General features: G+C 32.3%; 5 protein-coding genes and 2 long non-coding RNA genes across 10 annotated transcripts; 3 read left to right on the forward strand and 4 right to left on the reverse strand.

Moving 5' to 3' along the window:
* Positions 1 to 5,374: 5,374 nt before the first annotated feature.
* Positions 5,375 to 6,946, forward strand: IPT7 (isopentenyltransferase 7). The gene has a single exon (NM_113267.3). The coding sequence runs from the start codon at positions 5,558 to 5,560 to the stop codon at positions 6,545 to 6,547; it is 990 nt and encodes a 329-aa protein (NP_566735.1). The 5' UTR covers positions 5,375 to 5,557; the 3' UTR covers positions 6,548 to 6,946.
* Positions 6,947 to 7,529: 583 nt separating this feature from the next.
* On the forward strand, positions 7,530 to 8,053 carry AT3G04565. Its single transcript, NR_141105.1, has one exon. It is a non-coding gene; the product is annotated as an other RNA (long non-coding RNA).
* AT3G04575 lies at positions 7,564 to 7,955 on the reverse strand. The gene has a single exon (NR_141106.1). It is a non-coding gene; the product is annotated as an other RNA (long non-coding RNA).
* Positions 8,054 to 13,119: 5,066 nt separating the features above from the next.
* AT3G23633 (F-box associated ubiquitination effector family protein) lies at positions 13,120 to 13,961 on the reverse strand. 2 transcript variants are annotated; one of them, NM_001161169.1, is made up of 2 exons: positions 13,681 to 13,961; positions 13,120 to 13,539 (listed from the first exon to the last, which is right to left on the reverse strand). In NM_001161169.1, exons 1-2 carry the CDS (start codon positions 13,841 to 13,843, stop codon positions 13,370 to 13,372), a joined length of 333 nt encoding a protein of 110 aa, NP_001154641.1. In that variant the 5' UTR covers positions 13,844 to 13,961; the 3' UTR covers positions 13,120 to 13,369. The 2 variants fall into 2 exon arrangements, with proteins under 2 accessions (NP_001154641.1, NP_001118684.1); NM_001125212.1 differs by having other exon boundaries at positions 13,120 to 13,961.
* A 397-nt stretch (positions 13,962 to 14,358) lies between these two features.
* Positions 14,359 to 15,070, reverse strand: RTFL13 (ROTUNDIFOLIA like 13). Its single transcript, NM_001338652.1, has one exon. It carries the CDS (start codon positions 14,756 to 14,758, stop codon positions 14,621 to 14,623), a length of 138 nt encoding a protein of 45 aa, NP_001319626.1. The 5' UTR covers positions 14,759 to 15,070; the 3' UTR covers positions 14,359 to 14,620.
* A 1,336-nt stretch (positions 15,071 to 16,406) lies between these two features.
* On the reverse strand, positions 16,407 to 16,568 carry DVL21 (DVL family protein; the record flags this gene model as incomplete). Its single annotated transcript, NM_001084735.1, has 1 exon — positions 16,407 to 16,568. The coding sequence occupies one exon, from the start codon at positions 16,566 to 16,568 to the stop codon at positions 16,407 to 16,409; it is 162 nt and encodes a 53-aa protein (NP_001078204.1).
* A 1,667-nt stretch (positions 16,569 to 18,235) lies between these two features.
* On the forward strand, positions 18,236 to 26,329 carry HGL1 (heteroglycan glucosidase 1). 3 transcript variants are annotated; one of them, NM_001125213.2, is made up of 23 exons: positions 18,236 to 18,669; positions 18,987 to 19,277; positions 19,349 to 19,417; positions 19,487 to 19,624; positions 19,723 to 19,840; positions 20,004 to 20,086; positions 20,218 to 20,313; positions 20,437 to 20,605; positions 20,701 to 20,843; positions 20,936 to 21,022; positions 21,350 to 21,535; positions 21,904 to 22,071; positions 22,296 to 22,416; positions 22,506 to 22,575; positions 22,942 to 23,029; positions 23,137 to 23,257; positions 23,598 to 23,791; positions 23,870 to 23,978; positions 24,252 to 24,407; positions 24,698 to 24,800; positions 24,929 to 25,102; positions 25,455 to 25,600; positions 25,845 to 26,329. In NM_001125213.2, exons 2-23 carry the CDS (start codon positions 19,035 to 19,037, stop codon positions 26,036 to 26,038), a joined length of 2,976 nt encoding a protein of 991 aa, NP_001118685.1. In that variant the 5' UTR covers positions 18,236 to 18,669; positions 18,987 to 19,034; the 3' UTR covers positions 26,039 to 26,329. The 3 variants fall into 3 exon arrangements, with proteins under 3 accessions (NP_001118685.1, NP_001327915.1, NP_566736.1); NM_001338653.1 differs by having other exon boundaries at positions 19,007 to 19,277; NM_113268.3 differs by having other exon boundaries at positions 18,493 to 18,669; positions 19,007 to 19,277; positions 25,845 to 26,264.
* Positions 26,330 to 26,380: the final 51 nt, after the last annotated feature.

Genomic DNA, 26,380 nt, shown 5'->3' on the forward strand with positions numbered 1-26,380 from the left:
TGTGGTAATACTATTTTCTTATCATCAGATTTTGTTTTTTTTCCGGGAGTTTAAGACATCTTTATTAGGTGTAATATATAATATTTTCTTGTATAATGGATCTTCCATCGTCCGGATTATCACTAACATCGGCTGACAATATCAGTACTAGCATGAATATTACTTCCACTACAAGTCCTTTTTTCTTTCACAATAAGATATAGAATGATTGTTGGTGTTAATTTGATACATGAATAACCAATATTAATTAGTAGCTTAAATAATTAGAAGAGGGTTTGACCAAAACAATAAAATAATAATAATAATTAGAAGAGGGATGATACCGATATCAAACATCAGTGTCTTAAGCCTTATCGATCAATTCTTCGAAACCAAGAAAATCGATCATATAGATTAATTTGCGATATAATTTTCACATTACATCTCAAACTTAAGTAAGGACACAAAAGAAATTTTAACATTAGGAAATGAACAAATACTTGATGGAATTTTTTGTAGAGATAATAGATAATGCTTAAAAAGATATATATGGCCAAGTTGTTTTGTATAGATAATGTTAAAAAAGAAGGAACTATTATGTTCCTAATGATTCTTCCATTTGAAATGTAAAGACGAAAACTTTGGGCACATACACAAACACTTATTTTAGTTATATAACGCATAGATTGTGTGGTTACACGTTCGTTGCGATCATTTGTGCTTTTGTTTTCCAGCTTTTGTTTAGTTAATTAATTTACATTCGTATTATAACCAAAGTAGTACCTCAACCTATAATTATTACATTTCTTATCAATTCTTTTAGGTATACTAGCTAGTAGGGATAGAACTTATAATAAGGGTGGTTAGAAAAGAAAAAAAAATACACAAAGTTATAGCTTTTGATTATAAAAAAAAAAGTCAATAAGAAGTAAAAAATCCTAGGATAAGAAAATATATACCTAATATATATGAAATTTTCAACATCCATAATATAATTTTTGTCTAACAAAAATTATCTCCTAAGTCCTAACCCTCCTGATGGTAAACCCCTTCCAACTCCTACACCTATATACGACCGCCCAAATTGATTTATTACGTATGTCGTCGGATCGGACATGAAATCTGAAAGATTAAGCTCTAGCTCGAATGATAGAAAATGCTCCGGATCAGTGAATTTGTGGTGACCGATCATATTGTCATACATTCTTGACATATTTATATGAATTCACGAGGAATAAAGATTTTTTTTTCTTTTTCATTTTCTACAATTTGCAAATTTGAAATAGGATAGTTTATCTTAAATACTAGACATTATTCGTGTCATATTATATATGTAAATTATATAATTTCAGTTTGAAAATTTTGAATCGTTTTAATTTATTTATGTATGTTGACAGAAAACAAAAATAAGAAGCGGCTAATCGAAATGGAATATCTATTACTTTTGATGTGAAAGACAATCCATCAAGTTAAGATAATCTTAATTAGTTTAAGCAAGCAACCTTAAGTAACTAGAACCACTCCTTTGACGGTTCATAAGCTAATGATGATTATGCTCCATTATTAGTTTTAATATGATTCATATTGATTCTAATTTAAAATGAATAAAGAAATGTGTGAAGAGGCACATTATGTCGAGGTGCAATTTCTTAATCAAGTCTAACTAAATCCCATAGGCCATGACTACTCCTACACGAGTTGACTTAGACCACCAATTAAAGTACATATAATGTAATCTAGTAGACGAATAAATTATTAGATAGGTAGAAAATAAAGTGAACTTTGCTTACATTTTATTGTAGCGATAAGACAAACTAGGACAAGATATGATGCTAACTTAGCTACATCAGTTTTGAACGTAATAGAAGATTTTAAACATAAATGCTATGGAGTGGCAGATCACGATCGAATATAGATAATCATTGTACGTTCACACCGTTTGGAATAATAGTCTTTGACTCTTTGTTCACAAAGAGAATACTGAGTTATAGGAGTGAGGTGATTCAAATCAGTGATTGTAATACTCTTATTTTCTTGGTAAATGGAAATTGATGCAAAGAGGTGTAAGAGATTATTTTCTTTGTAAAAGTATACTGTGATTTATATATACTGCTTTTATTTGTAGCTCAGCTTTTATCATCAATAAAAGTATAATCAGATCCACAATTAGAGTACATTTTTTGTTATATCTTGAACCAAAATTTATATTACTTTTATGTAAAAGCATTTAATCAAAATAACAAATTAAAATACATAAATTCTTAGATATAATTAAGCATCCGAAGATCAGAACCCACTAAATGGGAAATTTAAATTCTCTTTTACCACTGATTTCCAAAAATATCAACTCCACCCAAATTATAGGCAACTTTGTTTCATTCTACTGATAGAACTAAATTACAAAGTAATAATAAATTAACAAAGTAAGAATAAATGAGTAATAAAATATTCATTGAGAGCCTTAGGAATCCTTATTTAAAACCACAAATTCTCCATTTGATAGAACTATATATTATCTTTTTTCTTTTTCTTTTTTTTTTGTGTGTGGAATATATTATCTTTTGCTTAAATGATATTATTTATTTCTGTGAAAAAAGTTTGTGTGTTGCCATCAAATAATTTTAAAACTGGATGAAATTACTAAGCTGATGAAAACATTAACTTCATGATCAAATTTTGATGAAATCCCGGTTCACAATCTATATGATCATGATTGGCTATTGGGAATTGAAATATTTCTCACATGACTCAGTCTGTTCCATTTGTCAATCGAGAAGTTCTATTAGTAAAAACTAAATTATAACAAAGTTATAATAGGATATATAAAAATATTTTAGCAGTTAGAAAAAAATATGTGTGCTCAAAAGTGTAAATATATGATATTTGTTTTGTTTTAAAGTATGATATAAATGACAGTAAAACATTATGATTTCATTATAAAATGTTACATTGGTTGGTAATATTGTAACGGTCTAAACAATAACACAAATATAATTAATAAAAATATATATTTATCATATAGTAAAATTTAATCTGTAAGGAAATGACAATAGATTTACTGGCACCGCAGCCTCAAAACTACTGATTACAAAAACATCAAAAACACTTTTCAAACTATTCTTTTCAACTTATGCAACTTTTTTTACTTGACTATTTATTTTTGGGAGCTGTTTTCTCATATCGCCATCATTTTTACCATCGCAGCACAAAGACAACCAAACAAAGTTCAAATCGGTTCATGACTATTGATGTTATTGCTACCGGGTCAAAGGTGGAAACAAGATTGTTATTTATATGTTACATTAACCAAATAAACAAACCAAAAAATAGAGAGCTTTAAGGTTGTGGGTTAAAGCTTTAAACACTTTGACTTTGATATTTATCTACATATACAACATCAGTTGAATACGTTGTTTTTATAGCCTTCCTCGAATCGTACGTTAAACCTCAAATTTCCAGGATCGTTACGTGTAATTGTCTCTGACTCCTGAATTTTTAGATATTAAGATCCCAATTATATATATAGAGTCTGCTCGGAATTATCTCTCTGTTTTGATTAGAATCGGAACACACAATATCTGATTTATATAAATATATGCCAGTTTTCGGCGGTTAGCCAGTCCATCTTCGATATTTCAAGAACAGCATGAACCACTTCAAATGTACTGAATTCTAGTTACTATTTAGAATCAAGAGATTTTGAATTTTGCCGTGAACTTAATTAATATTTACTTAAACTTTTAGTGATTTGATGTTGAAGATTATAATTAACGACAATTCGTGCAGCCGCTCATGTCTTTGCAACCATTTTAAATTTTAACGTTTGGAGAAAGGTAAAGAAAAAAAAGTTATTTAATATTATTAAAATGAGAAAGCTGTAAATTTGTGAAAGTAAGTAATAAGCAAATTTTTATATTACTATTGAAAATTATATTTCAAATTTTTATACATATAAACGCGCTTTTGAATCGAAATTTTTCGATCAAAATAAAAAATTCTTCCAAAAAAAAAGCAGTGTTATTAAAATTTTCCGCTCGTGTGACAATGTCAATAACATATAAATAATGTAAGATGTGTTCATTAAAATTTGTGGGTCTAAAATATTGTTAAACGTTAATTAATTTAAATTTTGTGGTATCCCACACTAGCTTGGAAACAGCTTTGCGTCCGAAATGACGTAAAGCCTCTCAATTATGACGGTAGATGATACCCAACACCGTCTTTCTTCATGTATTCTTTTTGGTGTTTTTTTTCATAAAATGGTAAACTACATACAATTTGCAACTTTAGTTTTTAGTTAAATTGAGATGTAAACTTTGCTTTATTTTATCCCGCTGAAATATATACAACAGAGATCTTTTATTTTTCTACTCAAATTATAGATTTTATATTTTCATGCATATCATATCAACATTTTCTTTCGTATATTGAGTAATATTAATACGTATGCGATATATCTTTGTAACATACACATCTTTGTATGATTGTTTATATCTACATATTCGTATATCAATGGCTGGCCATCAAACTCAGCTCTGAGTGTGTGTGTGTGTGTGTGTGTGTGTATCTATCTATGCATTGGATCGGAGTAGAACACTGTCCTTATTCGGAGAGGGTAACAGAGACACACGTGTTCAAGATTCGACGAGGAGAATGACACCCAAAAAAGTACAATATATATGTACGTTATATTCATTAACTGTTTATTAGCACATTAAATTGGAATTATTATACCTTCAAATTTAAAGACTGATACAAATCATCAAATTTACGAAATAGAAAGAGTCTGACTATGCACTAAAAATAAAAGGAAACCTAAAACTTAATAAAATGAAATTAATGATAAAAATAATTTTACTTTTACTAGATTTTTTTTGTCATCCTTTTAATAGATGATAAAACAAAATAGATGCAACTATGCATTAAAAGAAAACCTTGCTAGTGAGTTGTGTGTCCCTCTATTTTATAACTTATAGGTCTCTACATTGTATCCAAGTAGCTTTTAAGTCATCCACATAACAAAACAAGTTTTTAAAGTTCATACTGGAGCAACTAAAATAATAATTATTATGAATACTGAAGTTAGTTAAAAAAATTAGAAAAAGTAGTTAAACTGTATGTAAGCATGCTTGAACTTGGATTTGAATACCAAGAAAAAAAAATCTATAAGGGGATTTTTTTTGTTGTCAAGGGTTTTTGTTTTTCTTTCTGTTTTTTTTTTGTTGTTAAGTTTTAGTTGTGGAATTTCAAAGGGTTTAACCAACTAGTCTTAATGAATTTCCTATAGATGGGGCATCTAAAATCTATTTTAATAAGGTCGTAGACCAAAGTCAGAGAAAACACGGCTAGTTAGTTCTAGGTGTATATATATAGCCTCCTTAATACCTCAAAACTTAATACTTGTGAGCATTTGCTTTCTTTCACCATTCTCTCTTAGTCTTCCTCTCTCAGTTCTGATTTTTTTACGAAGAAGTTTTGAGTTTCTTTTTGACAACTCACGACTCGTTGAGGTGATCTACCGCAAGGACTAAACAACAAAACATATATTTTTTTGTCCCAACAAAAAAAGTCAATCATCATGAAGTTCTCAATCTCATCACTGAAGCAGGTACAACCAATCTTGTGCTTCAAGAACAAGCTATCTAAGGTCAACGTCAACTCTTTTCTCCATCCCAAAGAAAAAGTCATCTTTGTGATGGGAGCTACCGGATCGGGTAAGTCTCGTCTCGCCATCGACCTAGCAACTCGTTTTCAAGGAGAGATCATAAACTCCGACAAGATTCAACTTTACAAGGGCCTAGACGTCCTAACAAACAAAGTCACCCCTAAAGAATGCCGAGGCGTGCCTCACCACTTGCTTGGAGTATTCGACTCCGAAGCCGGAAACCTAACGGCCACCCAGTATAGCCGCCTTGCGTCACAAGCAATCTCGAAACTCTCAGCGAACAACAAGCTTCCCATAGTAGCCGGTGGATCAAACTCTTACATCGAAGCACTTGTTAATCATTCCTCGGGGTTTTTATTAAACAACTACGATTGTTGTTTCATTTGGGTCGACGTTTCCTTACCCGTACTTAACTCCTTTGTCTCAAAACGTGTCGACCGCATGATGGAAGCAGGATTACTCGAAGAAGTAAGAGAAGTGTTCAATCCAAAAGCGAATTACTCCGTAGGGATACGACGAGCTATCGGAGTCCCCGAGCTCCATGAATATTTACGTAACGAATCTCTAGTGGACCGTGCCACAAAAAGTAAAATGCTTGACGTAGCCGTTAAAAATATCAAAAAGAACACTGAGATTTTAGCTTGTCGACAGTTAAAAAAGATTCAACGGCTTCACAAGAAGTGGAAGATGTCTATGCATCGTGTTGACGCCACTGAGGTGTTCTTGAAACGCAACGTAGAAGAACAAGACGAGGCTTGGGAGAATCTTGTAGCGAGACCAAGCGAGAGAATCGTCGATAAGTTTTATAATAATAATAACCAACTGAAAAATGATGATGTTGAGCACTGTTTGGCGGCATCTTACGGCGGAGGAAGTGGAAGTAGAGCCCACAATATGATATGAAAAGTTTTGTCATTGATCATGTGAAGCTTTTTGGAGTGTGAGATTAAAGATGAGTCTCCAAGATTTCGTATGTGTGGTGGTGATTCCACGGAGGTTTTTTCAACGTACAGGTGTGACATTTACCCCGAGAGAAAAAAACAAAAAAGTTTTTTCTTTTTAAGTGTTTGTATAGAAGAAGATATTCGGTTAATATTAATTGTTTGATACCTATTGACTACGAGTTCACGATAACCGAAAGTTTTAATTCCTTGTGCCACGATATCACACTTATGTGTATTGTTTATAATATATAAACAATTATTTTGTAATGCTTTTTGTTGTATTTGGTATATCTTGGCCTTACATTTACGCATTCATGTTATTGGCTGAAGCTATACAAAATTAATTATAACAGTTAAATTCCCCATGCATGCGTCTTCTTTTCGATTTATGATTCATGCATAAAGATATTGTATGTTCTGTTTTTTGTTTCTGTAATGAACGTTAGGGTCTTATCGACGATTATATGAAATAACTTACATAATATAAATCATGTATATGTAAATATAGTATTGCTTGCATGATCAAATGTTTTTTCAGAATTAATACTTAATGTCTGGTTCGTTAAACTCCTCACTAATTTTGAGTTGAACAGACTTTCTGTAAAATAACTTTCTATAATTGCATCATATGGTAAATCATTAGACCAAAATTAGAATCAAATGAAACGAATAAATTGTTCACATATCCAAGATCTAAACTCCTTAAAATATCAAAACTGAGTAAAATATGTAAGGACAACAATGTTGTGTTAACCTTTGAGCACGATAGTTCTACTTCACCTCTGCGTAAAAAGTTGAGTAAATAGGCCAATAGCCATGTTAACCAAGTAGACTACATGATTTATCTAAAGACAAGTTCTCTTTCATTTAGCATCAAAGTTTGGGACAGTTCAAGTAAATAAAATACGTTGTGAACAATTATAGTAAAAAAAAAGGTGAAGGAAGAGAATCTTTAAGTTGAGAAAGGGAAGAATCGAAGAAGCAACATGGAAAGAGAGCAAAGAGCGCGTGAGAGGCGCGTGACGAGTATGTGAGTAAGTTAAGAAGTATGTGCAACGACTTGGAGAAATTGCACGCGCAGCTTAAATTAAGGATCTTCCGTACATAAGAGCAAAAGCGTGTGGAGAAGGTTGGATCAATCATAAATTACGTTCGTACAGTTGTGAAGAGACATTGATCATTTATTTAGATAATACTTGTATCAAGTATATATATTAGTACTATTAGTTTTATGTTATTGTTGTTATTCATGGACCCATCCATTAAATTGGATTGTACACACGTCAAGTCATTAACGCATCTAAGACAAGGAGGTGATGAACTAAATAGCACTAAACTAATGTCATAAGGAGACAGCATCTGATGTCTTTCTTTTCCCTTTTCTTTCGTTTTATAGTTTTTTCCTTTCTTTGGTTCACAATTGTGATGTTCTGATGATGACTTGTGGGGTTAGTTGTTTTGAGATGAACTTGAAGGCACTAATTAAAAAAATTGTGTTTAGGACTTGAATTCTCATTCGCAATAAGCCAATCACTATTGTTCATCAGGTAAATTAGATATAAATTACCGGCCATGATCATTTCTGAAATATTGACATAAAAACAACAACAAGATTGATAGTACTCCTGACATTTATAACTATTAACTCGTATTAGTGATGATGATGGCTCCAAATTGGTACTATAGAATAGACTAGAGTAGAATGATTTATTTGGGTGTCAAAAGATGAAATATTATAAATCAAAGGTTAAGATTGAATATAGAAAATATGAAAAGCTATAATAAAAAATATACCAAAAACTGCTCTTTATTTATTCCCCTCAATATACTATTTTATCGTATTGTGACGCAAATGGAAATTGTGTTATTATATTGGGAGAAAATGGCGAATCTTTACCAAAAATATTTTATAAAAATAAACAATCTTTTGTGGTGCGCTAAGTCTTTATTTACAGATTTTATTGGTCCAACTTCAATGAGTTACTCTTTTACTTATGGTATGAAAAAACCAATAAAATTATTTTATTGAAAAACATGTAATAACAAAATAAATTTAATATTAGTACAATTAAATATGTAAAATTAAATAATAAATACATCATTAATCTATAAATTAAAAGTTGAAAAGCTTACATTAATTATTATGTAGACACATGACACATGTTTAAGTGATGATGTGTCAATCATATGGAGAGAGTTGGCCAACTTTCATATATATGATTTATATCTCATTATATTAACTTTGAGATTTGGAGAACTATACCGCATCGATGATTTTAATTTTGTATTTTCATAGAAAACAATGTATATGCTCTTCTAGAGTCTTTTAATAAGATTTTATACTACTTGATATACTAGATTATTTCATCGTTAAAGGTTAGAAATTTTACTTATTTTTTTACCATATTTATTTTCTCAACTTTTGGTGATAATTTAAGTTCTTGAAAAAACTTTGACCATCAAAATTATGATGTCTTCTTAAGATACATTAAACTAGTCATTCATGAAAATTTCTATAAGTGATTATACATTTAAATTAAGTTATTTATCAATCAATTTATTTCATAAAATAATCAAGTATTATATACCAATACAATTTTAATGCAATATTGTAAAACCAATCAGAATAAAACTATTTTGTGCAAAATCTGGATTTTACATATATCTTGACAAAACTTTTATTTAGGATAATATGAATTTGTGCAAAATTTGGGTAAAATAATTTCGTGCAAAATTAGGGCAAAACCATGAACAGTTTTTTTTTTCTTCTTTTTTTTTTAACTCAAATAAAAAAAATTAATACAGATCTTTTAAACAAATTTTTCGTGCAAATTTAGGGTAAACAATATTTATGGTCAACTCTATTAACGTAAAACTAATAGTGCATCAACTATGAAAGTTTAGTTTTCAAAGAAGCATTAGATCTTTATCTTTATAAAAGTATGAAAGAGAACTTATCTTTCGTGCGAAAATCCAGATGCTGATCATTCGTGCAAAAATAGGGTTTCTGCGATACAATGCATAAAACAGTTCAGAAACAATAACATATAATCCGTGCATAAATAGTACAAAAATACAAACAAAATTGATAATAGATAATAAGTGTATAATTTGTATAGAGATACAAACAGATCTGATAATAGATAATTAGTTCATAATTCGTGCAAAAATAAAGACAAATCTAATGATAGATAATCTGTGCATAATTCGTGCATAAACAAATATGAACAGAAAACTTATCTTGTTAGCTTAAGATTTTGTTTGTTTAGGCGGCTAGGATTTTTTTTTTTTTTTTTTTTCGTTTTCTTAGGCGGCTAGGGTTTTACTCAGCTAGGTAGGATTTGTGCTGATAACGTGTTATAACCAAAGAAAAAGATAGAAGAAATTAGTGTGTTATTTCATTGAATAAAGGGTCATTTATATAAGAGTACAAGAGAAGGGTAAAACCCTAGAGACATCTAGATGATGGGCCTTATAATGGGCATCCATATATTATTCATAACATTTACATTATTTTTCAAGGGGATTGTTTTGTTCTCCTTCAAACCAATTTATTTTATTATAAGAATTAAACAGAAATGTCTTTTTTATATTTTCACTTACTAAAAGCTTTAATTTAAGAAAATAATATGTTATATAAATAATTAAATTATTTATATTATATATATATATTTATTTATATTGCCAAAAACAAAATTATTGTAAGTGCGGATGAGTCAAAGTAAAGTGCAGAAAATAAACGCGATAACAAATTTGTTAACAAGGTTTCTTTTTTTATACTCTTCTAGACAACGTCTAGATTTCAATTTCAATAGAATAAGAAAGCAAATACAACATATTCGCAAACGCGTAAATCAAGAACAACCCTCTTGAACTACCGCTCATTTCTATTACATGGTTTTTTAAAGATAAACCCTTAACTAAATTTTCTATGAGCCTAGATTTCATCATGCTACTTAACTCTGAGGTAATCTCCCCATCAGCCTTGACTTCAGTTTTCGAAGTCTCTGGAACAACCATCAGACATGAACGTTATACCAACAAATAAATAAGTTTAATCACACAATCATCAAACCGTAAAAATACGTTACACACGATCTCTCAAAAAGCTCTATAAGATTTTTCTTTATGGCCAAGCTCTCTTAATCCCTCCAAGACGTGCACAAGTCCTCCTTATACACTTCTATTTTTCTGATCAAATTCCATTTTTATATACTTCTATTTTTCTGATCAAATTCTATTTTCATCAAGTCCACAAAAACTTTTATGTAGTCATTTCATTTTTTTTCTTTTTGATCCATCTAAAACATGCTCTAATATTGTCTTCACAAAAATTTAGAAATCGGCACTCAAACAAAAACAACAGCAATCTTGTATTACCTCTTGAATCATTCAACAACTCTATCAGACATAATAACTACATCTTCAATTGGGTGGTGAGACAACGACGTAGTTGATACAATCTAGTAATCCTTTTCCTAAAAATATTTGAATATGCTAAAAGTCTTGGTCTAGTAAAAAACATTTAAACATAAAGTAAATAAAGATAATTTGTATATCTAGCTCTAGTCCTTGTGCAAAGATTAATACTTCCTCTGTTTCAATTTATCTGTAGTTTAAGAAAAATATTTTACAAAACTAGTGTTGTTTTCAATTTTTTATACAAAAATTTAAATGTATTTATAATAATAGTTTTTAACCAATTATATTTTACATCATATTTTTATTGGTTGAATTAGTTTTAGTTAATTATGTTTATATAGAAGAGCTAAAAATTAAATGAGTTTGTGATTTTTATATATGTGTGGAAAACCTTTAAGTACAAATAAAATTGAAAGAAAGGGAGTAATATACTTTCATTTAGTGAAGATTTTTTGAACCAATTTAAATCGTAACTTAAACATTTTTAAAAAATTGAATCTGAAATCCGGAGATGATTTTTATTTGTTATACTTAAGAAAATATAGTGTATTATTTTCTAATCATGTTAATAATTAAAACATAGTATATTTGATAGTTTGCCGAAATATGTAATATTTTAACAACTATAAAGTTATATTTTGAGTTACAAGTTCAAGAACAAAAAAGAAAGTTTAATAAACCTCTTTGACAAACACTTCAGAAAAATCACACTGAAAATACCAAATTAGATTATTTATATTATTAAAAATCATAAACCTAAAAGAATTATAACGAAAAAGGGGGAATATGAATATATGACCAATGCTCGTAGCTATCTTTTTTTTTTTTTTTTTTTTTTTGGACAAAATGCTCGTAGCTATCTAGAATCTAAAAATTGTAGAATTTTAGGCCTTCGATTTTGGTATGTCTTCGTCTCTTTTGATTGTGCTTTTGCTTTTTAAAGCCCATTCTGTTTTAGGAGTATCAATTCTTAGCTTTTCCAAACGTACAAGAAGAATATAAAAGGTCAACATCAACTTTTTGCAAAGAGAACCTAAGTTCAATACCAAAGTTCAGGTTCTGAGCACATAAATACAAAAAGAAGAAAAACTTAATTTCTAAAAACAATTTTATTTCAATAAGTGAAAAAATTTACACGTCACATTGTCGTATTTCGCATTTTGTGGGTTGATGAAGTTGGAGTCTTGGAGACACTGTTCCATCCCCTTATGCTGCATGCGTGTAACCCGTGGGCATCTAATTCTCATCATAATTTTACTAACAAATACATGCATGTCGCAATCCTAAGTATTCTAAATCTAATGTAGTCAAAAAAAAAAATTAAGTTCAACAATTTCTTACCAAAACAGCCTCGTTTGAAACTGAAACTGAAATTGGCATGATCTTGTCAGTACACAGTATTTCCTTTATCTTATTTTTTGATATAAAAATGTCAACTGAAATGGCAAGAGATTATAAATATTACATAGCCCGTAGGCCCAGTTTTAATGGAAGCCCATTTAAACATAATTTTGATCTCTTAGACTCTGTTTTGTGTTTATTCTGAAACACGCTAAAAAAACAAAACCGAAGAAGAAACTGAGGATCTGCAAGAAATCACTATTTCGACCAGTTTCATTTGATCCTTTTACCTATTCCTTTGCTATATTTGAACCAAACTTGGAACTTAAATGAACATATTTGGCCAAAACCAATTTGATGATTTTTGATACCGGACTTTTATGTAATCAATGGCGGATCTAACAAAATTAAATTTTCATAATAAATTATTTCATAATTTTTTACCTTTCATATTTTATATTTTAAAATCCTTAAAAACATCTAATTTTTGAAAGTACTATATCTATAGGATTCTAAATATACTAAATTACATATAATATATATTGAAAATATTTAATGTATTAATTAAATAATGCATATATCATTTGAATTGTTACATATATAAAAATATCACAAATATAAAATCTAAAAATTAAATAAACTACAAAGAGACATAATATTATTTACTAATTTACTAGTTAAAATTTTGAAAAAAACTAATTTAAATGTAGGTATTATTTTTTCAAGTAGAAATTTGTAAAGAATTAGTCTGAAATAAGAAAGAACATTAGGACAAAGGAGCATAGTTTTATTTAAGAAAGTAATAAAAAGAAATAAAGAAAATGTAGTCAATTAAGCATAAGGAAGAATAAAAATGTAAGAAGACAACAAAAAAGAACAAAAAAAAAAGAGATGTGAGCAACCTGCAGAGAAGGGAATCGAACTCAACACCCAAAACTTGCTTGAGTGACTTATTGCCAAATGAGATGAAGCAATGAACATTGATGATCAATTAGAAATATCTTAAAACTAGCCTGGGTCAACGTGCCCCACCGTCACACACTGTAGATCCACCCCTATGTGTATCATGCTGTCCAATTACGGTTACCATGTCCCTGTTTAAATTACAACACACTGCTAGTTTCTTCTCCTCATGGAACAAAGAACTCATGCAAACTAGAAGAGAACGATTGCGAACTTTAAAATCCTCTGTCAAAGATTTTTTCCACAACAAGGCAACTTCAATATCAATTTCATTGGTCGTCATCCACATGTTCATTTTTAATGTACGAAAGTTCTGATATAACACTGAGAATTGTTCATCTCTAACAACTGATAGAACATTCTTACCAAGATTAAAAATTGGCGGAAGGGAAGGAAGATAAAAACGTTTGAATCTCTCCCCTGTAAAATCAAAACTGAGTAAAAATTCTGTTTCCGATGAAGCAAGCCAGTACATATTTCCCTTCAAAGATACACCCGTTTTTGCGTCTACGCTGCCGTCGAAAACCATGTTATCGAGAACCCTCCATGTTGATGTACGAATCAAACATGTACGAACATCATACGCACTAACATTTTTTTCGTGAATTTAGTATTTGATTTTCAATACTTGTATTTATTTGTCAAGTATTTAAGGTCTTAATGATTTCTATTTTTATATCAACTAATTTACATCACATGTGTAAACTTCATTATTCAATAATAACTCTTTTAAGGTCTAATTATATCAACTAACTAATTCATGAAATCAAAGTGATATACGAACGATTTGTATCACAAGTCTAATCATTCTATTTTCCATGAAAATTAAATACAACTGGAATATTTATTCAACGCCGTTTAATAGTCACGAATGCCTTCTGCTGGGTCCTAGTTTTTCCACACACCAGCGTCATCTCTTTAGAGAACTTTGTCATGAATCATATTATTTTTTTGTTTATCTATTTAAGCAATTCAAATATAACGTGAATGATATACTCATATATAAACAAATTGGGTAAAACGGTAATACTTATATATTTTTAACTTGCCAATAAACATTAGCCTTTTTGTTAGATTTACTCTACGTTTACGTAGTATATTCAAACTACATAACTGGAGCAACTAACATTTATAAATATAAAGAAAGTGTACTATATAAACAAACCTCATTAAAACACATATTCACACATACGTTTCCTCTAAGGGCTCTAAGAAAAACATTCGGAATCAATCTCCATTGATTTTTCTTGGACTTTTTACAAAGTGTGTTAACGAGTCGTTTAGCTTGATCACTATTCTTGTTTGATCAATAGTCATCCCACCGTAACAAGAAAATCAAACACCTCCAGATGATATAAGCACGCGTTCTCTGCTCCTTACACCAATCCCAACACCTGAGTGTCGATTTACGATAGGACCCAACTCGTCTCTCCGACATCTTCATCTTCTTTCACTACCTCTGTGTTGTTGTGAGTACTTTTGGAGTAGTGAGAAATACAGAGAGGTGTGGAATATATAGAGAGGCTAAAGTTGTAATTAATTTTACTTAGATTGAGAGAGAGGTGACATGAACAAGAAGAGTGGAATCCCACTCTACAGAAGATGACAACACAAAGCTGAGTTTACTTGTTTTGCCTCTCTTGTCTTTTTCCTTCACTCGTTTTAGCTTCAACCTATCACTATCACTTATCACATTTTCTATAAAAGAAAGAAGAAAAACAAACTAATGCTAGGGAAATTGTACAGTTACGTGTTTGTACATATATATCATTCCTATTCGTAGTGCTTAAATATAGAGCATGTTACTACATGAATATTTTTGTACAATTTTGCCCGATTTGACAATTCTAAGATGGAGACCTTTTCTGAAAATATTTTCTTTTTCGACCCCAACAAAACAGAAAAGTAGATATGATTAGTTTTGTGACTATAAACATTTTTGACTTCAGGATTAAAGTTTGAGTGGGTGGATCGATGCTCATACACACAATCTCTTTGTAACTCAAATTCTAATACTAGAAAGTATAAAATTAGAGTTTATTTCACAAGAAATTTTACCGTATCTTTCAATAGATTTTAGGGTTCTTTATTTTAACAGGGCAGTCAGGTATATAGGCTTTTTTTTTTTTTGTGATGTTGAATATAGAATTCCAGCTAAATCATTTTACGTTGGATTTGGTCAACATATTAGCAGTACAAAAAATTTTGATCTGACCAGAGTCGCAAGATATTTTAGATAATAATTGAAGTTCGAGACTAAACCGAGTTGGACTGTCCCAATTAACACCCCTAGATAATGAACACATCTCAACTAATTGTCGGGTCTTTGGATCATGCGTTTGTTTAATCACTTTCACAAGTAAAGATGTGTAGGACATAGAAAGAACTTAAACTAAACAGTTGTGTATCTGTTCCTTCTACTTCATTTGGTTGATGTTTCATAATGCGACGCATAAACTAATATAATAATATATGGATATGTAATCCTCATGCAGCTGTTACGCATTGGTGCCGGTAGTGGTCGGGCTATTGAGTACCATTATTTTTTAATATTATGACAGTTTTAGCATTTGAGTTGTACTAATAGTCTTATATAGGTTTAAAAAAAAAAAGAGTATATTGTTTTTCTAATCTTTGATAATATTTACTTATACACAATAAAGTTAATGCCTTGTAATCCAATAATTGTAGTCATTCAATAAAGTTATAAGTGCATCCGTATACTCTATCAATCAATCACAAGTCACACACGTACGTGTCACGTTTAAAAGTGTCAAACCCAAATTATAGATACACAAAATACTACATACATAATAATAAATTTCGTAGACTTTTAGGGCAAGTTTAGACTTTAGCGGGTAATAGACTATGAGATCTTAAGGATATTATGTCGTTGAAATTTGCAAAGAAATAATAACACATTTGTATAATTCAAGTTTAAGAGATTTTTACAAGGCCAACTCCAATGATTACACAGTACACTATTCTCCAATCTTTAAAAAATGGCGAAGATTGGTAAAAAAAACTGAGTAAACAAAAAAAGTAAGATCAAAACTAACAAGATTAAAAAACGATTAAAAAAAGATTAAGAGTTATGAGTAATCATCGGAAGAAAGAAGCATAGTGATGCAAATTCTGATGATATGAAGCTTTGCTCTTTGTTGCCTCACTGTCCTCTTCATCTTCTCCAACCTCTCTTTCATCTTTTCCATCAACTGACTCATCAATTTTCCAGATATGTTGGATACCAACATGGCAACACATCATTATACACACGCATACCTTTATATACATGCAAACACTTACACGTACGAACAAAGGAAGAAGCGACAATCCCACACCTATACACTTGAGTTCAACCTCCAACACTACATATACAAAGTGTCCACCATGAAACTCTGTCGGAATCCTACGTGATAAAGATACTTATGTGTGTGCTTATGGGTTATATATGATTTACACCATACAGTTTTGTGTTTGTGGGTGGATGTACAATTATACATAGAAAAAGCTAGCTAGGTAGTTACTAATCTTATTTATATATATAAAAGATGACGAAATGTTTTGCAATCTTTGACATCATCACTTCTTTAAATGATATATCAATAAATAATCATACTGTATATTCTTTTATTTTTCTTGTTAATAAGGAAGTTCTAGGTCTTGATCCCACTTTTTTTTTTTGTTAATAAGAAAGTTCTAGGTCTTGATCCCACTTTTTTTTTTTTTTGTTAATGAGAAAGTTCTAGGTGTATTTTATCCCAAAATCTCATTCGATTTGGGACCAACTTTTGCTAATATCATTAGAGCGAAACCATTACTTTCAAGTGAGACTCGAACTTGGGACAACTTTCCTCCTAAGGCAGTTCTTGAATCCAAGTTAACTATCCCTATTTATTTTATTTAATAATAAATGTGGGATATGAAAATAATATGGATTGGCGCATGGATGGAGAGGGTCCACTTGTAGGTTGGAGAGTGAAGCAAGTTCACGTGCTGATCATCGTCATGCAACTCTTTGAATATTTGCATAAATACACGTTCTTAAACTCATCCTCCATGTTCTCTCACTCTACTTTTGTCCTCCTCCACTAACTTGTCATTTCTTAACTTTTTCAATTTTGGTTTGATTATCTCAATTAATTAACATTATCTATTGTAAATGTCTTATCATCTTTTTTTCTTCATGTAATGCTATATAATCAGTATTGTCTACAATCTACGTTACACCTTCCATTTTTGTATGCTATTCACGTTAATTTGTAAACTGAATTAGTATATCGATTGAGATACATATAGGTAAAATATGGCCAAGGAAAATAAGAAATCATTTAACCAAAAATAATACAATTATACGAATAATAAATTAAATAAATCATAACAATGATAACAAAGAGACAAAAAACAAAAACTAAATAGTGATAGCAAAGGACAACTACCTTTTCTGTTTATGACTTATCTTCAACAATTAGCTTCAATATTGGTTTTATTAGCCCTACAAGCTGTCCGTTTCATATCAAACATATAATCTTCTTGTCTTCCAAAATCTGCTTTTAAACAGCACTGCCTCTCTAATTAATTAATCTAGCTTCACCACAAATTTCTTTTAGTTCTGGTAAAGTTTTCATCAATATAATTATTCTATGTATATCACATAATTTATATTTGATTAATTAAAAGCATGTATTTGCGTTTAAATTGGGGATATTGTAATGGACTACAAGTATGTGCTAATTTTTAACATTAAAACCTAAGAAAAAAGAAGATATACTAATTGATATGTATGAGATCATATAATAATATATGATGGGTCGTATCTTGAGACCAACTAGTAAATCAGGACCATTTTAGAATTAGAATTATCTTGCTCCGCCATTATATGCGAATAATCACAGTCGAACCATATGCATTATATCCTCAGCTAAAATTTAGTACTAAAAGGTTCATGATTTGCGAAGCTTTGTTCACTTGGAGAGCTGGAGTATATTATCATAATTCTCTTTAACTTAGCTTATTGGTGTTTATTACAGTCGCATTATCTCTAACCACATATGATAATAGAGAACAACATAACTTCTAGTAGTAATTAAGCACTTTTTATCAAATTAAAAGTTAACACTACAAATAAAATAAACCATTGAAAATAAAATAGAGCTAAAGTGTCAACAGTTAATCAATGGAGAGATCATTTGTGACACAAGCAGCAGTATCATCGTCGTCATCACTCACTAGCAAAGCTCGAGCTTCTTCCTTCTTCTTCAATGGTCGCTCTCTTCCTTCTCTGAACCCGATCTCTCCGTTTCTGTTCCTCCCCACAAGTAGATCCTTCGCTCTCGTCGTCAAGAGCACTCTCGGGTTGGTTCCTGATCCATTTACAAATTTCATATTAATTTGATTCTTAGTTTGACTCTGTGTCAACGATTTATGTAACTTAATTGTCTAATTTTAGTCCACTACAGAGGAAATGAGTGGAAAAAAATCCAAGCTTTTCCAATTTAATTGCTTATTCTCTTCTCTGGTTTTGCTATTTTGTTCAGGTTTAGGTGTGAATGTTTATAGTTCAACCTTGCTTTGATTGTTTGATTGATAACTTGTGTTATAGCATTTTAACATTAGGTGGAGACTAATTGCTTCTTTATGGGTCTTACTTGTTTGGAAAATTGTCATACTAGTACAACCACCTTGCATGCAGAAGGAATGGAGACAAATCTTTACTTAGGATGACTTTAAGTGGGGATAGCTCGGAAACTGTAGAGATGACTTCAACTGATATGATTTTCGAGCCGATTTTGGAGCATGGAGTTTTCCGGTTTGATTGTTCTGTTGACCATAGGAAGGCTGCTTTTCCTAGTGTTTCATTTAAGAACAGCAAAGACCGGGAAGTTCCTATTGTGAGTCACATTGTTCCAGCATATATTCCTACTTGTGGTTGTCTTCAGGACCAACAAGTTGTCACCTTTGAGGTTAGTGTTTCAATTTTGACATGATCTAGAAAGATACTAGTAGTTCTCTTAATGTAAACTTGTGATTGCAGTTTTCTCCTGGTACATCGTTTTATGGGACGGGAGAAGTTAGTGGTCAGTTGGAGAGAACAGGCAAACGGGTGGGTTCATTCACTTAACAACCATCATCATTTCGTTACCCTGATTAATTTGGTGGGTATAATGTTCAGGTTTTTACTTGGAACACTGATGCATGGGGATATGGTTCTGGAACCACTTCGTTATACCAGTCACATCCTTGGGTACTAGTTGTCCTTCCAACTGGAGAAACACTAGGGGTTCTTGCTGATACAACACGAAAGTGTGAGGTATATGAGTATCCTAGCTGGTGCAATCCCTCTTTTGTGGACCCACGTTGCAGTGCAATCTATCTTGTCCATTGTATTAACATCTTTTACTTGTCTAGATTGATCTACGGAAAGAGGGAATCATAAGAATTATCTCCCCAGCATCATATCCAATAATCACATTTGGTCCATTCTCCTCGCCTACTGCTGTCTTGGAGTCCCTCTCGCACGCCATTGGTATTTTCTTAATATTGCTTTCTCTATTTATAGCTTGAATGTTTCTTTGTAGAAAGGATCTCTGTTTATGCAATTTGTATGTTGACTATTGTTTGCTCTCTCTATTGTTTCTCCTTCGTAAATATTGTTCTGTTTTGAATAATTTATACTTTCTACTTATCAGGAACTGTGTTTATGCCTCCGAAGTGGGCCTTAGGCTACCACCAATGCCGTTGGAGTTATATGTCTGACAAGCGAGTAGCCGAGGTCAGTGTTTTTGTTCATATTTTGGCTTTGGTTGTTGAGTAAAGCTAATGAGGGGAATGTCACTTTATATTCAGTATTTAAACTTTTGAGCTTCCCTGTCATGCTTTTCATCATTGTGCTGATGATTGCAGATCGCTCAAACATTTCGCGACAAGAAAATTCCTTCTGACGTGATATGGATGGATATTGACTACATGGATGGTTTCCGTTGTTTCACATTCGACAAGGCATGTTTTTTCTTAAAGATCATTCCAAGTGGATTTTATTAACAGTGCTTACCATGGTTTGCATAGACGCCTTAGAAGTTTTGTATTGACATTATAAGACATTTTTTTGAATACTTTGTTTAGGAGCGTTTTCCGGATCCAAGTGCTTTGGCCAAAGATCTCCATAGTAATGGTTTCAAAGCTATCTGGATGCTTGACCCTGGAATAAAGCAGGAGGAAGGTTATTATGTCTACGATAGTGGGAGTAAAAATGATGTTTGGATTAGCCGAGCAGATGGGAAGCCATTTACTGGTATTTGACTTCCATATCACGATTTTTGTGTTATCTTATCATGTTAATTTGATATTTCTAAATAAATTGCTGAATTTTATGTTTGGTTTCAATAGGTGAAGTATGGCCTGGGCCTTGCGTTTTCCCTGACTATACAAATTCCAAAGCACGCTCTTGGTGGGCTAATTTGGTTAAGGAATTTGTTTCAAATGGTGTTGATGGTATATGGAATGATATGAATGAGCCAGCTGTTTTCAAAGTAATTTTTTATATATTCTGCATTCACTCTTTTTTATTTTCTTGGCAGAATCTTTATCCAAATTTCATATGGTCATATTTGTCAATGTCCAGGTCGTGACAAAGACGATGCCTGAGAACAATATTCACCATGGAGATGATGAGCTTGGAGGTGTTCAAAACCACTCACACTACCACAATGTAACTTTCTTGTTCTACTCTAATCTCAAATTTTATCTACCACAATATCTGATGTTATGTTATCCTTGTTTTTTCCGATTATCATCGTTCAAGAGTTGTCTTGTATATGTATATATAGATGTCGAGTGATAGACAGATATCGCTATTACTTGTCTTCGTATGTTTCTCTGTTATTGCTCTTACAAATTTCTCTAGCAGCTTCCTAAAAGTTTCGTATGAATTTCTATACTGAGGACATTTGCAGTTCATCGGGAGTGAAAAGTAGTACCTTGGAGGTACGATGTCAGGCACTTCAAGATAACTTAGTCAAGATTTCCTGTTGTGTAGGTCTATGGGATGCTGATGGCAAGATCAACTTACGAAGGGATGGAGCTAGCTGATAAGAATAAGCGACCTTTTGTATTGACAAGGGCTGGATTCATAGGTAGCCAGAGATATGCTGCGACTTGGACAGGAGATAACCTTTCAAACTGGGAGCATCTACATATGTCTATATCCATGGTCCTTCAGCTGGTAAGTATTTCAGGAATTTTCTGAATCCTTATCACAATATTAAAGTATGGAGTGGGATAGTCATTTACGATAACTAATGTATCTTGTCAAGCTTTGAGGACCTAAAAGTTAAATACTCGTGATCATATACTTTGGCTGACTTCTTCACATCAGGAATTATCTATTGTTCCTTTAAGCTTTGGTGTTGCTTAGAACCTAGATTTTTCACCACTTTGGTAGAGCTAACAGCAGAAATGAGTAAAAATATGATTTTGCTGTTGTATTTCTCGATTTTGGCAAAGAACTATTTGGAATAATTTGATTTTCTCTCATACCATAAGTTAACAGTTGCAACACCTATTAACTCTGAGACATTAAATTGCACACAGGGGCTTAGTGGTCAGCCCTTATCAGGGCCAGATATCGGTGGCTTTGCTGGCAATGCAACTCCGCGGCTATTTGGACGTTGGATGGGTGTTGGAGCTATGTTTCCATTCTGTCGTGGCCATTCCGAGGCTGGCACTGATGACCATGAACCATGGTCCTTTGGAGAAGAGGTAGTTTTTTTCTTGCAAATCTTGTAAGAGCTATTTCAGGCTTTTCGGCATTACAATTTCTTTTTCTTACTAAAAGTAGGACAGATAGACACCTGAGATAACTCATAAGATATGTACGCAGAAATACTAACTCTTTTACGAAGACCTGCAACTACATGTAAATTTGTTAAAGAAATCAACCATTCTTGTTATTTTCCACTTATGAACTGTAGTGTTTTAATTAGTGTGAGGAAGTCTGTCGTGCCGCATTGAAGAGGCGTTACCAACTCCTACCACATTTTTACACCTTGTTTTACATAGCCCATACAACTGGTGCTCCAGTTGCAGCTCCAATCTTTTTCGCTGGTAGGCTTGTGTAAAACATTATATTCCATGTCTTGAACTTATGCAATCATACTATGCTCACTGTTGCTTTCGTTTCTTGATTAATGTAGATCCAATAGATTCCCGGCTAAGAGCTGTTGAAAATGGCTTTCTTTTGGGCCCACTTCTTATATATGCAAGGTTTTTATCTTCCCACTCAAACATGGATATGGATTTTGCGATTTTCATGAAGTTTTCAGAATCATTGCTTTCCCTTACTCATAGCTTGCAAATTTCATGACTTCACTCTGTCATGTGATTTGTGTTCTGATTTTGGCCACTTGATGAATTTTCGGAACAACTGATGTAGAAGTTTTTGAATGTTGAAGTAACTAGAACTATTGTTTGTGCATGATGATTGATATCTTATTTGGTTTGCTCATGCAATTTAAACTTTTCGTTAATAATAACAACTGAATAATTATTCACCTTATACTCTCTATAGTTTACTCTGCCAAACATTTATACTCATCAAGTTGTCTTTGGTTTTTTTCTATCATTGTCTAGCACTTTGTCTAGTCAGGGATCACATGAGCTGCAGCACATATTACCGAGAGGAATTTGGCATAGGTTTGATTTTGCAGATTCACATCCGGTATGGTTGCTAAGAGTTGTGATTGTCGTCTCTTCATTCTTTGCGAAAGACCTTACACTTTTTTTTTTATACTTTTCACATGTTGGTTGTTTGTTTCATGGTGTCAGGATTTACCAACTTTATATTTACAAGGGGGATCCATCATATCATTGGCTCCTCCACATCTGCATGTTGGGGAGTTTAGTCTGTCAGATGACTTGACCCTACTTGTGTCATTAGATGAAAATGGTAAGCTTAGCTTTGGATCCAGACAGAGGCGATCAGTGATCTGAAATTTTTATTTCGTTCTACTCTGCTTCTGTTCGTTTATTTTGCAACTTGTCTATCAGATAACAAGGTATTTATATAGTTAGATAGGTCACAGGTATTATGTTACTGAAACTTGTGGAAAGAGAATAAATCATAATGTAACAATTAATTTTTGGAATTTATGTTGTAGTGTTCACGCGCATGATTGTGTATTAAGCTCTATAACTCTTTTGGTGATTACTGATTGCATTGTCAGATTTTATGTTCATATTCTAAATCTCGTAGTAATCAGGATAATACTTCCGTTTGTCTCTGTCAGGGAAAGCTAAAGGACTCTTGTTCGAAGATGATGGAGATGGATATGGCTACACTAAAGGAAGATTTCTAGTTACACACTACATTGCTGAGCGGGATTCTTCCACTGTCACCGTCAAGGTTTCAAAAACTGAAGGAGACTGGCAGAGGCCAAACCGCCGTGTTCATGTCCAATTATTACTAGGAGGCGGTGCAATGGTACTGCTCTTTCTCTTGTTAAAGTAACATAGTGGAACTATAAGTTCAAAAAATTTGATTCTAGATAGTGTTGAACAGCTTGATGCTTGGGGAATGGATGGAGAGTTTATCCACATTAAGGTGCCTTCAGAAAGTGGAATTTCAGAGTTAATATCCACAAGCAATGAGCGCTTTAAACTTCATATGGGTATATATCTCATCTTCTATATATGTATTTAGCTACTTGTATAATCAGGTTTGTAGTTATTGAGATGTATTGCTTCTGTTCATTCACTGCATTCGTCAAGTCCTCTGTAATATCTAGTTACATTCAACTTTAATTTGCATAAATTAATTACTGTGTTAACCAAGTCGCAGCTCCTGCCTGTGGATAAGATCTTTAGTTCCATGAACCTGTGCATACTGCAGAACACTAATGCAGAGTATCTTCTTTCTGAGTATGTGTATTATTGAAATGTAGAAAATACAAAACTGATACCTGAGAAGGAAGTGGTACCTGGACAAAAGGGAATGGAACTTTCAAAGGAGCCAGTTGAGTTAAGCAGTGGTGATTGGAAACTTAATATAGTTCCCTGGGTTGGTGGAAGGATATTGTCTATGACACATGTTCCCTCAGGTAATATACCGAAAAACTGTTTTTCCGTGTACTATTAAGCTTGAAAAGTTGAAAATCTCTTATGAATGAGATAATTTCAACATTTTTGTGGAGGATGCTCAGAGACATACACATGTTCTGTTTCTTTGAAGTAAACAATCTCAGCCTCTATACTGAGAGAGACGATATCTCTATGTTATTTATATTGTGTGTTGCCAAGAATCCGCTCATGCTTGATTGTTGACGGTGTTATGTCCATATTGGATTTAGAATGTGCAGAGACTACAGTTTTGGTTGATTACAATTTGCAGGAATTCAATGGCTTCATAGCAGGATAGATATCAATGGTTATGAGGAGTATAGTGGTACTGAGTACCGGTCAGCTGGATGTACTGAGGAATACAATGTCATTGAGTGAGTTTACTTTAACAATCTCTCTCGTACAAGCACATTTCATGCATGCAATGAATGTTGACATGAACACACAGCTTTCTGCATTGTCTTTATTTCTGTTACTGAATTGATTGTTCTATCTCTTGTAGGAGGGATTTGGAGCATGCAGGAGAAGAAGAATCTCTGATCCTAGAAGGTGATGTAGGTGGTGGACTGGTTCTTCGGCGTAAAATAAGTATAGCTAAAGACAATCAACGAGTTTTCCGGATTGCCTCTAGCATTGAAGCCCGTAGTGTTGGTGCTGGTTCTGGTGGATTTTCAAGGTTTGTCTACTTGCTTCAAGCTTTCCTTTTTCTTCCACTATGTCTATGCTTTTGCAAGAGTTTAAGGAACAGAGAGAATTTACGCATTAAAGTACCCAAGACAATTTGCAATTTTACATCACTGTAGTAGAACATCGGGAAACCAATCTATAGCAATCTTGTTGTGTAATTTAAGTAGATTTTTGCATAAAATTGTTAGGAGGTTGGGAGCTTGCAAGTTGCATGTTGGTTTATTCCTCGTACTTGATATATGGATGCATATATCCTCTTCTGTTGTTGGAAATCCCGTCCTTTTTTTTTCTTTTGTCTGCAAAATGATGTTTTTTTTGGTGCTGGTTATTTAATGTTGCAGGCTGGTATGCTTAAGAGTCCATCCAACTTTCACTCTTTTGCATCCGACTGAATCGTTTGTCTCTTTCACGTCGATTGATGGTTCAAAGCATGAAGTTTGGCCAGATTCTGGAGACCAAATATATGAAGGGAACAACCTTCCACATGGTAAGTACCTTTAGGCTTTTTCACATTTCCCTCAATGTTTTAATCAATAGCCCAAATAGGTAGAAGGTTGTGATACTCAAGCCTAACAGTAGAGAAGAACTAAAAAAAAAACCAGCAGAGGAGGCTTAGCATCTTTAAACCTGCGGATAACCTTTCCATGCTGATAAACTTTAATCATGATACTAAACATATGGATCATGTAGCATTTGGGCAACAATCTTTTTCTTTTTTTTTTTTTTTTCAGGGAAATGGATGTTGGTGGACAAGAGCCTCAATCTTCGGATGGTAAACAGGTTCGATGTTAGTCAGGTCTTCAAATGTATTATCCACTGGGACTGTGGAACTGTTAACTTAGAGCTATGGTCTAAAGAGCGGCCTGTTTCCAAGGAATCTCCTCTGAAAATAGAGCATGAATATGAAGTCACAAGTTTCCCATAAATGTGTTCAAACATTTCTATTTAACTACTTGGGTTGTCCATTACAAATGCATAAATAAGTGAATGAATAGTTGTGGTTAATAATTAAACTATATATCTATGTATGCGAGATTGTGTTATATTGACATTCTCTGCTACTTGGAATCCTTCCTTATGAAGGGTATAATATACTTTCTAGCTCATAAACGAATGAGTAAAAGTTAATAAGTTTACCAAAAGTTGTATTCTATTTAGTTTTTGCTTCTAGACTAATACATAAACTATGTTATGTGATTTTTAAACATTGGCATTGCAACTTTACATCAAATATATACAAGTGATTCCCAGACATTCGCTCTATATA

The sequence above is a fragment of the Arabidopsis thaliana genome, chromosome 3 (assembly GCF_000001735.4).
Source record: "Arabidopsis thaliana chromosome 3, partial sequence".
Lineage (NCBI taxonomy): Eukaryota > Viridiplantae > Streptophyta > Magnoliopsida > Brassicales > Brassicaceae > Arabidopsis > Arabidopsis thaliana.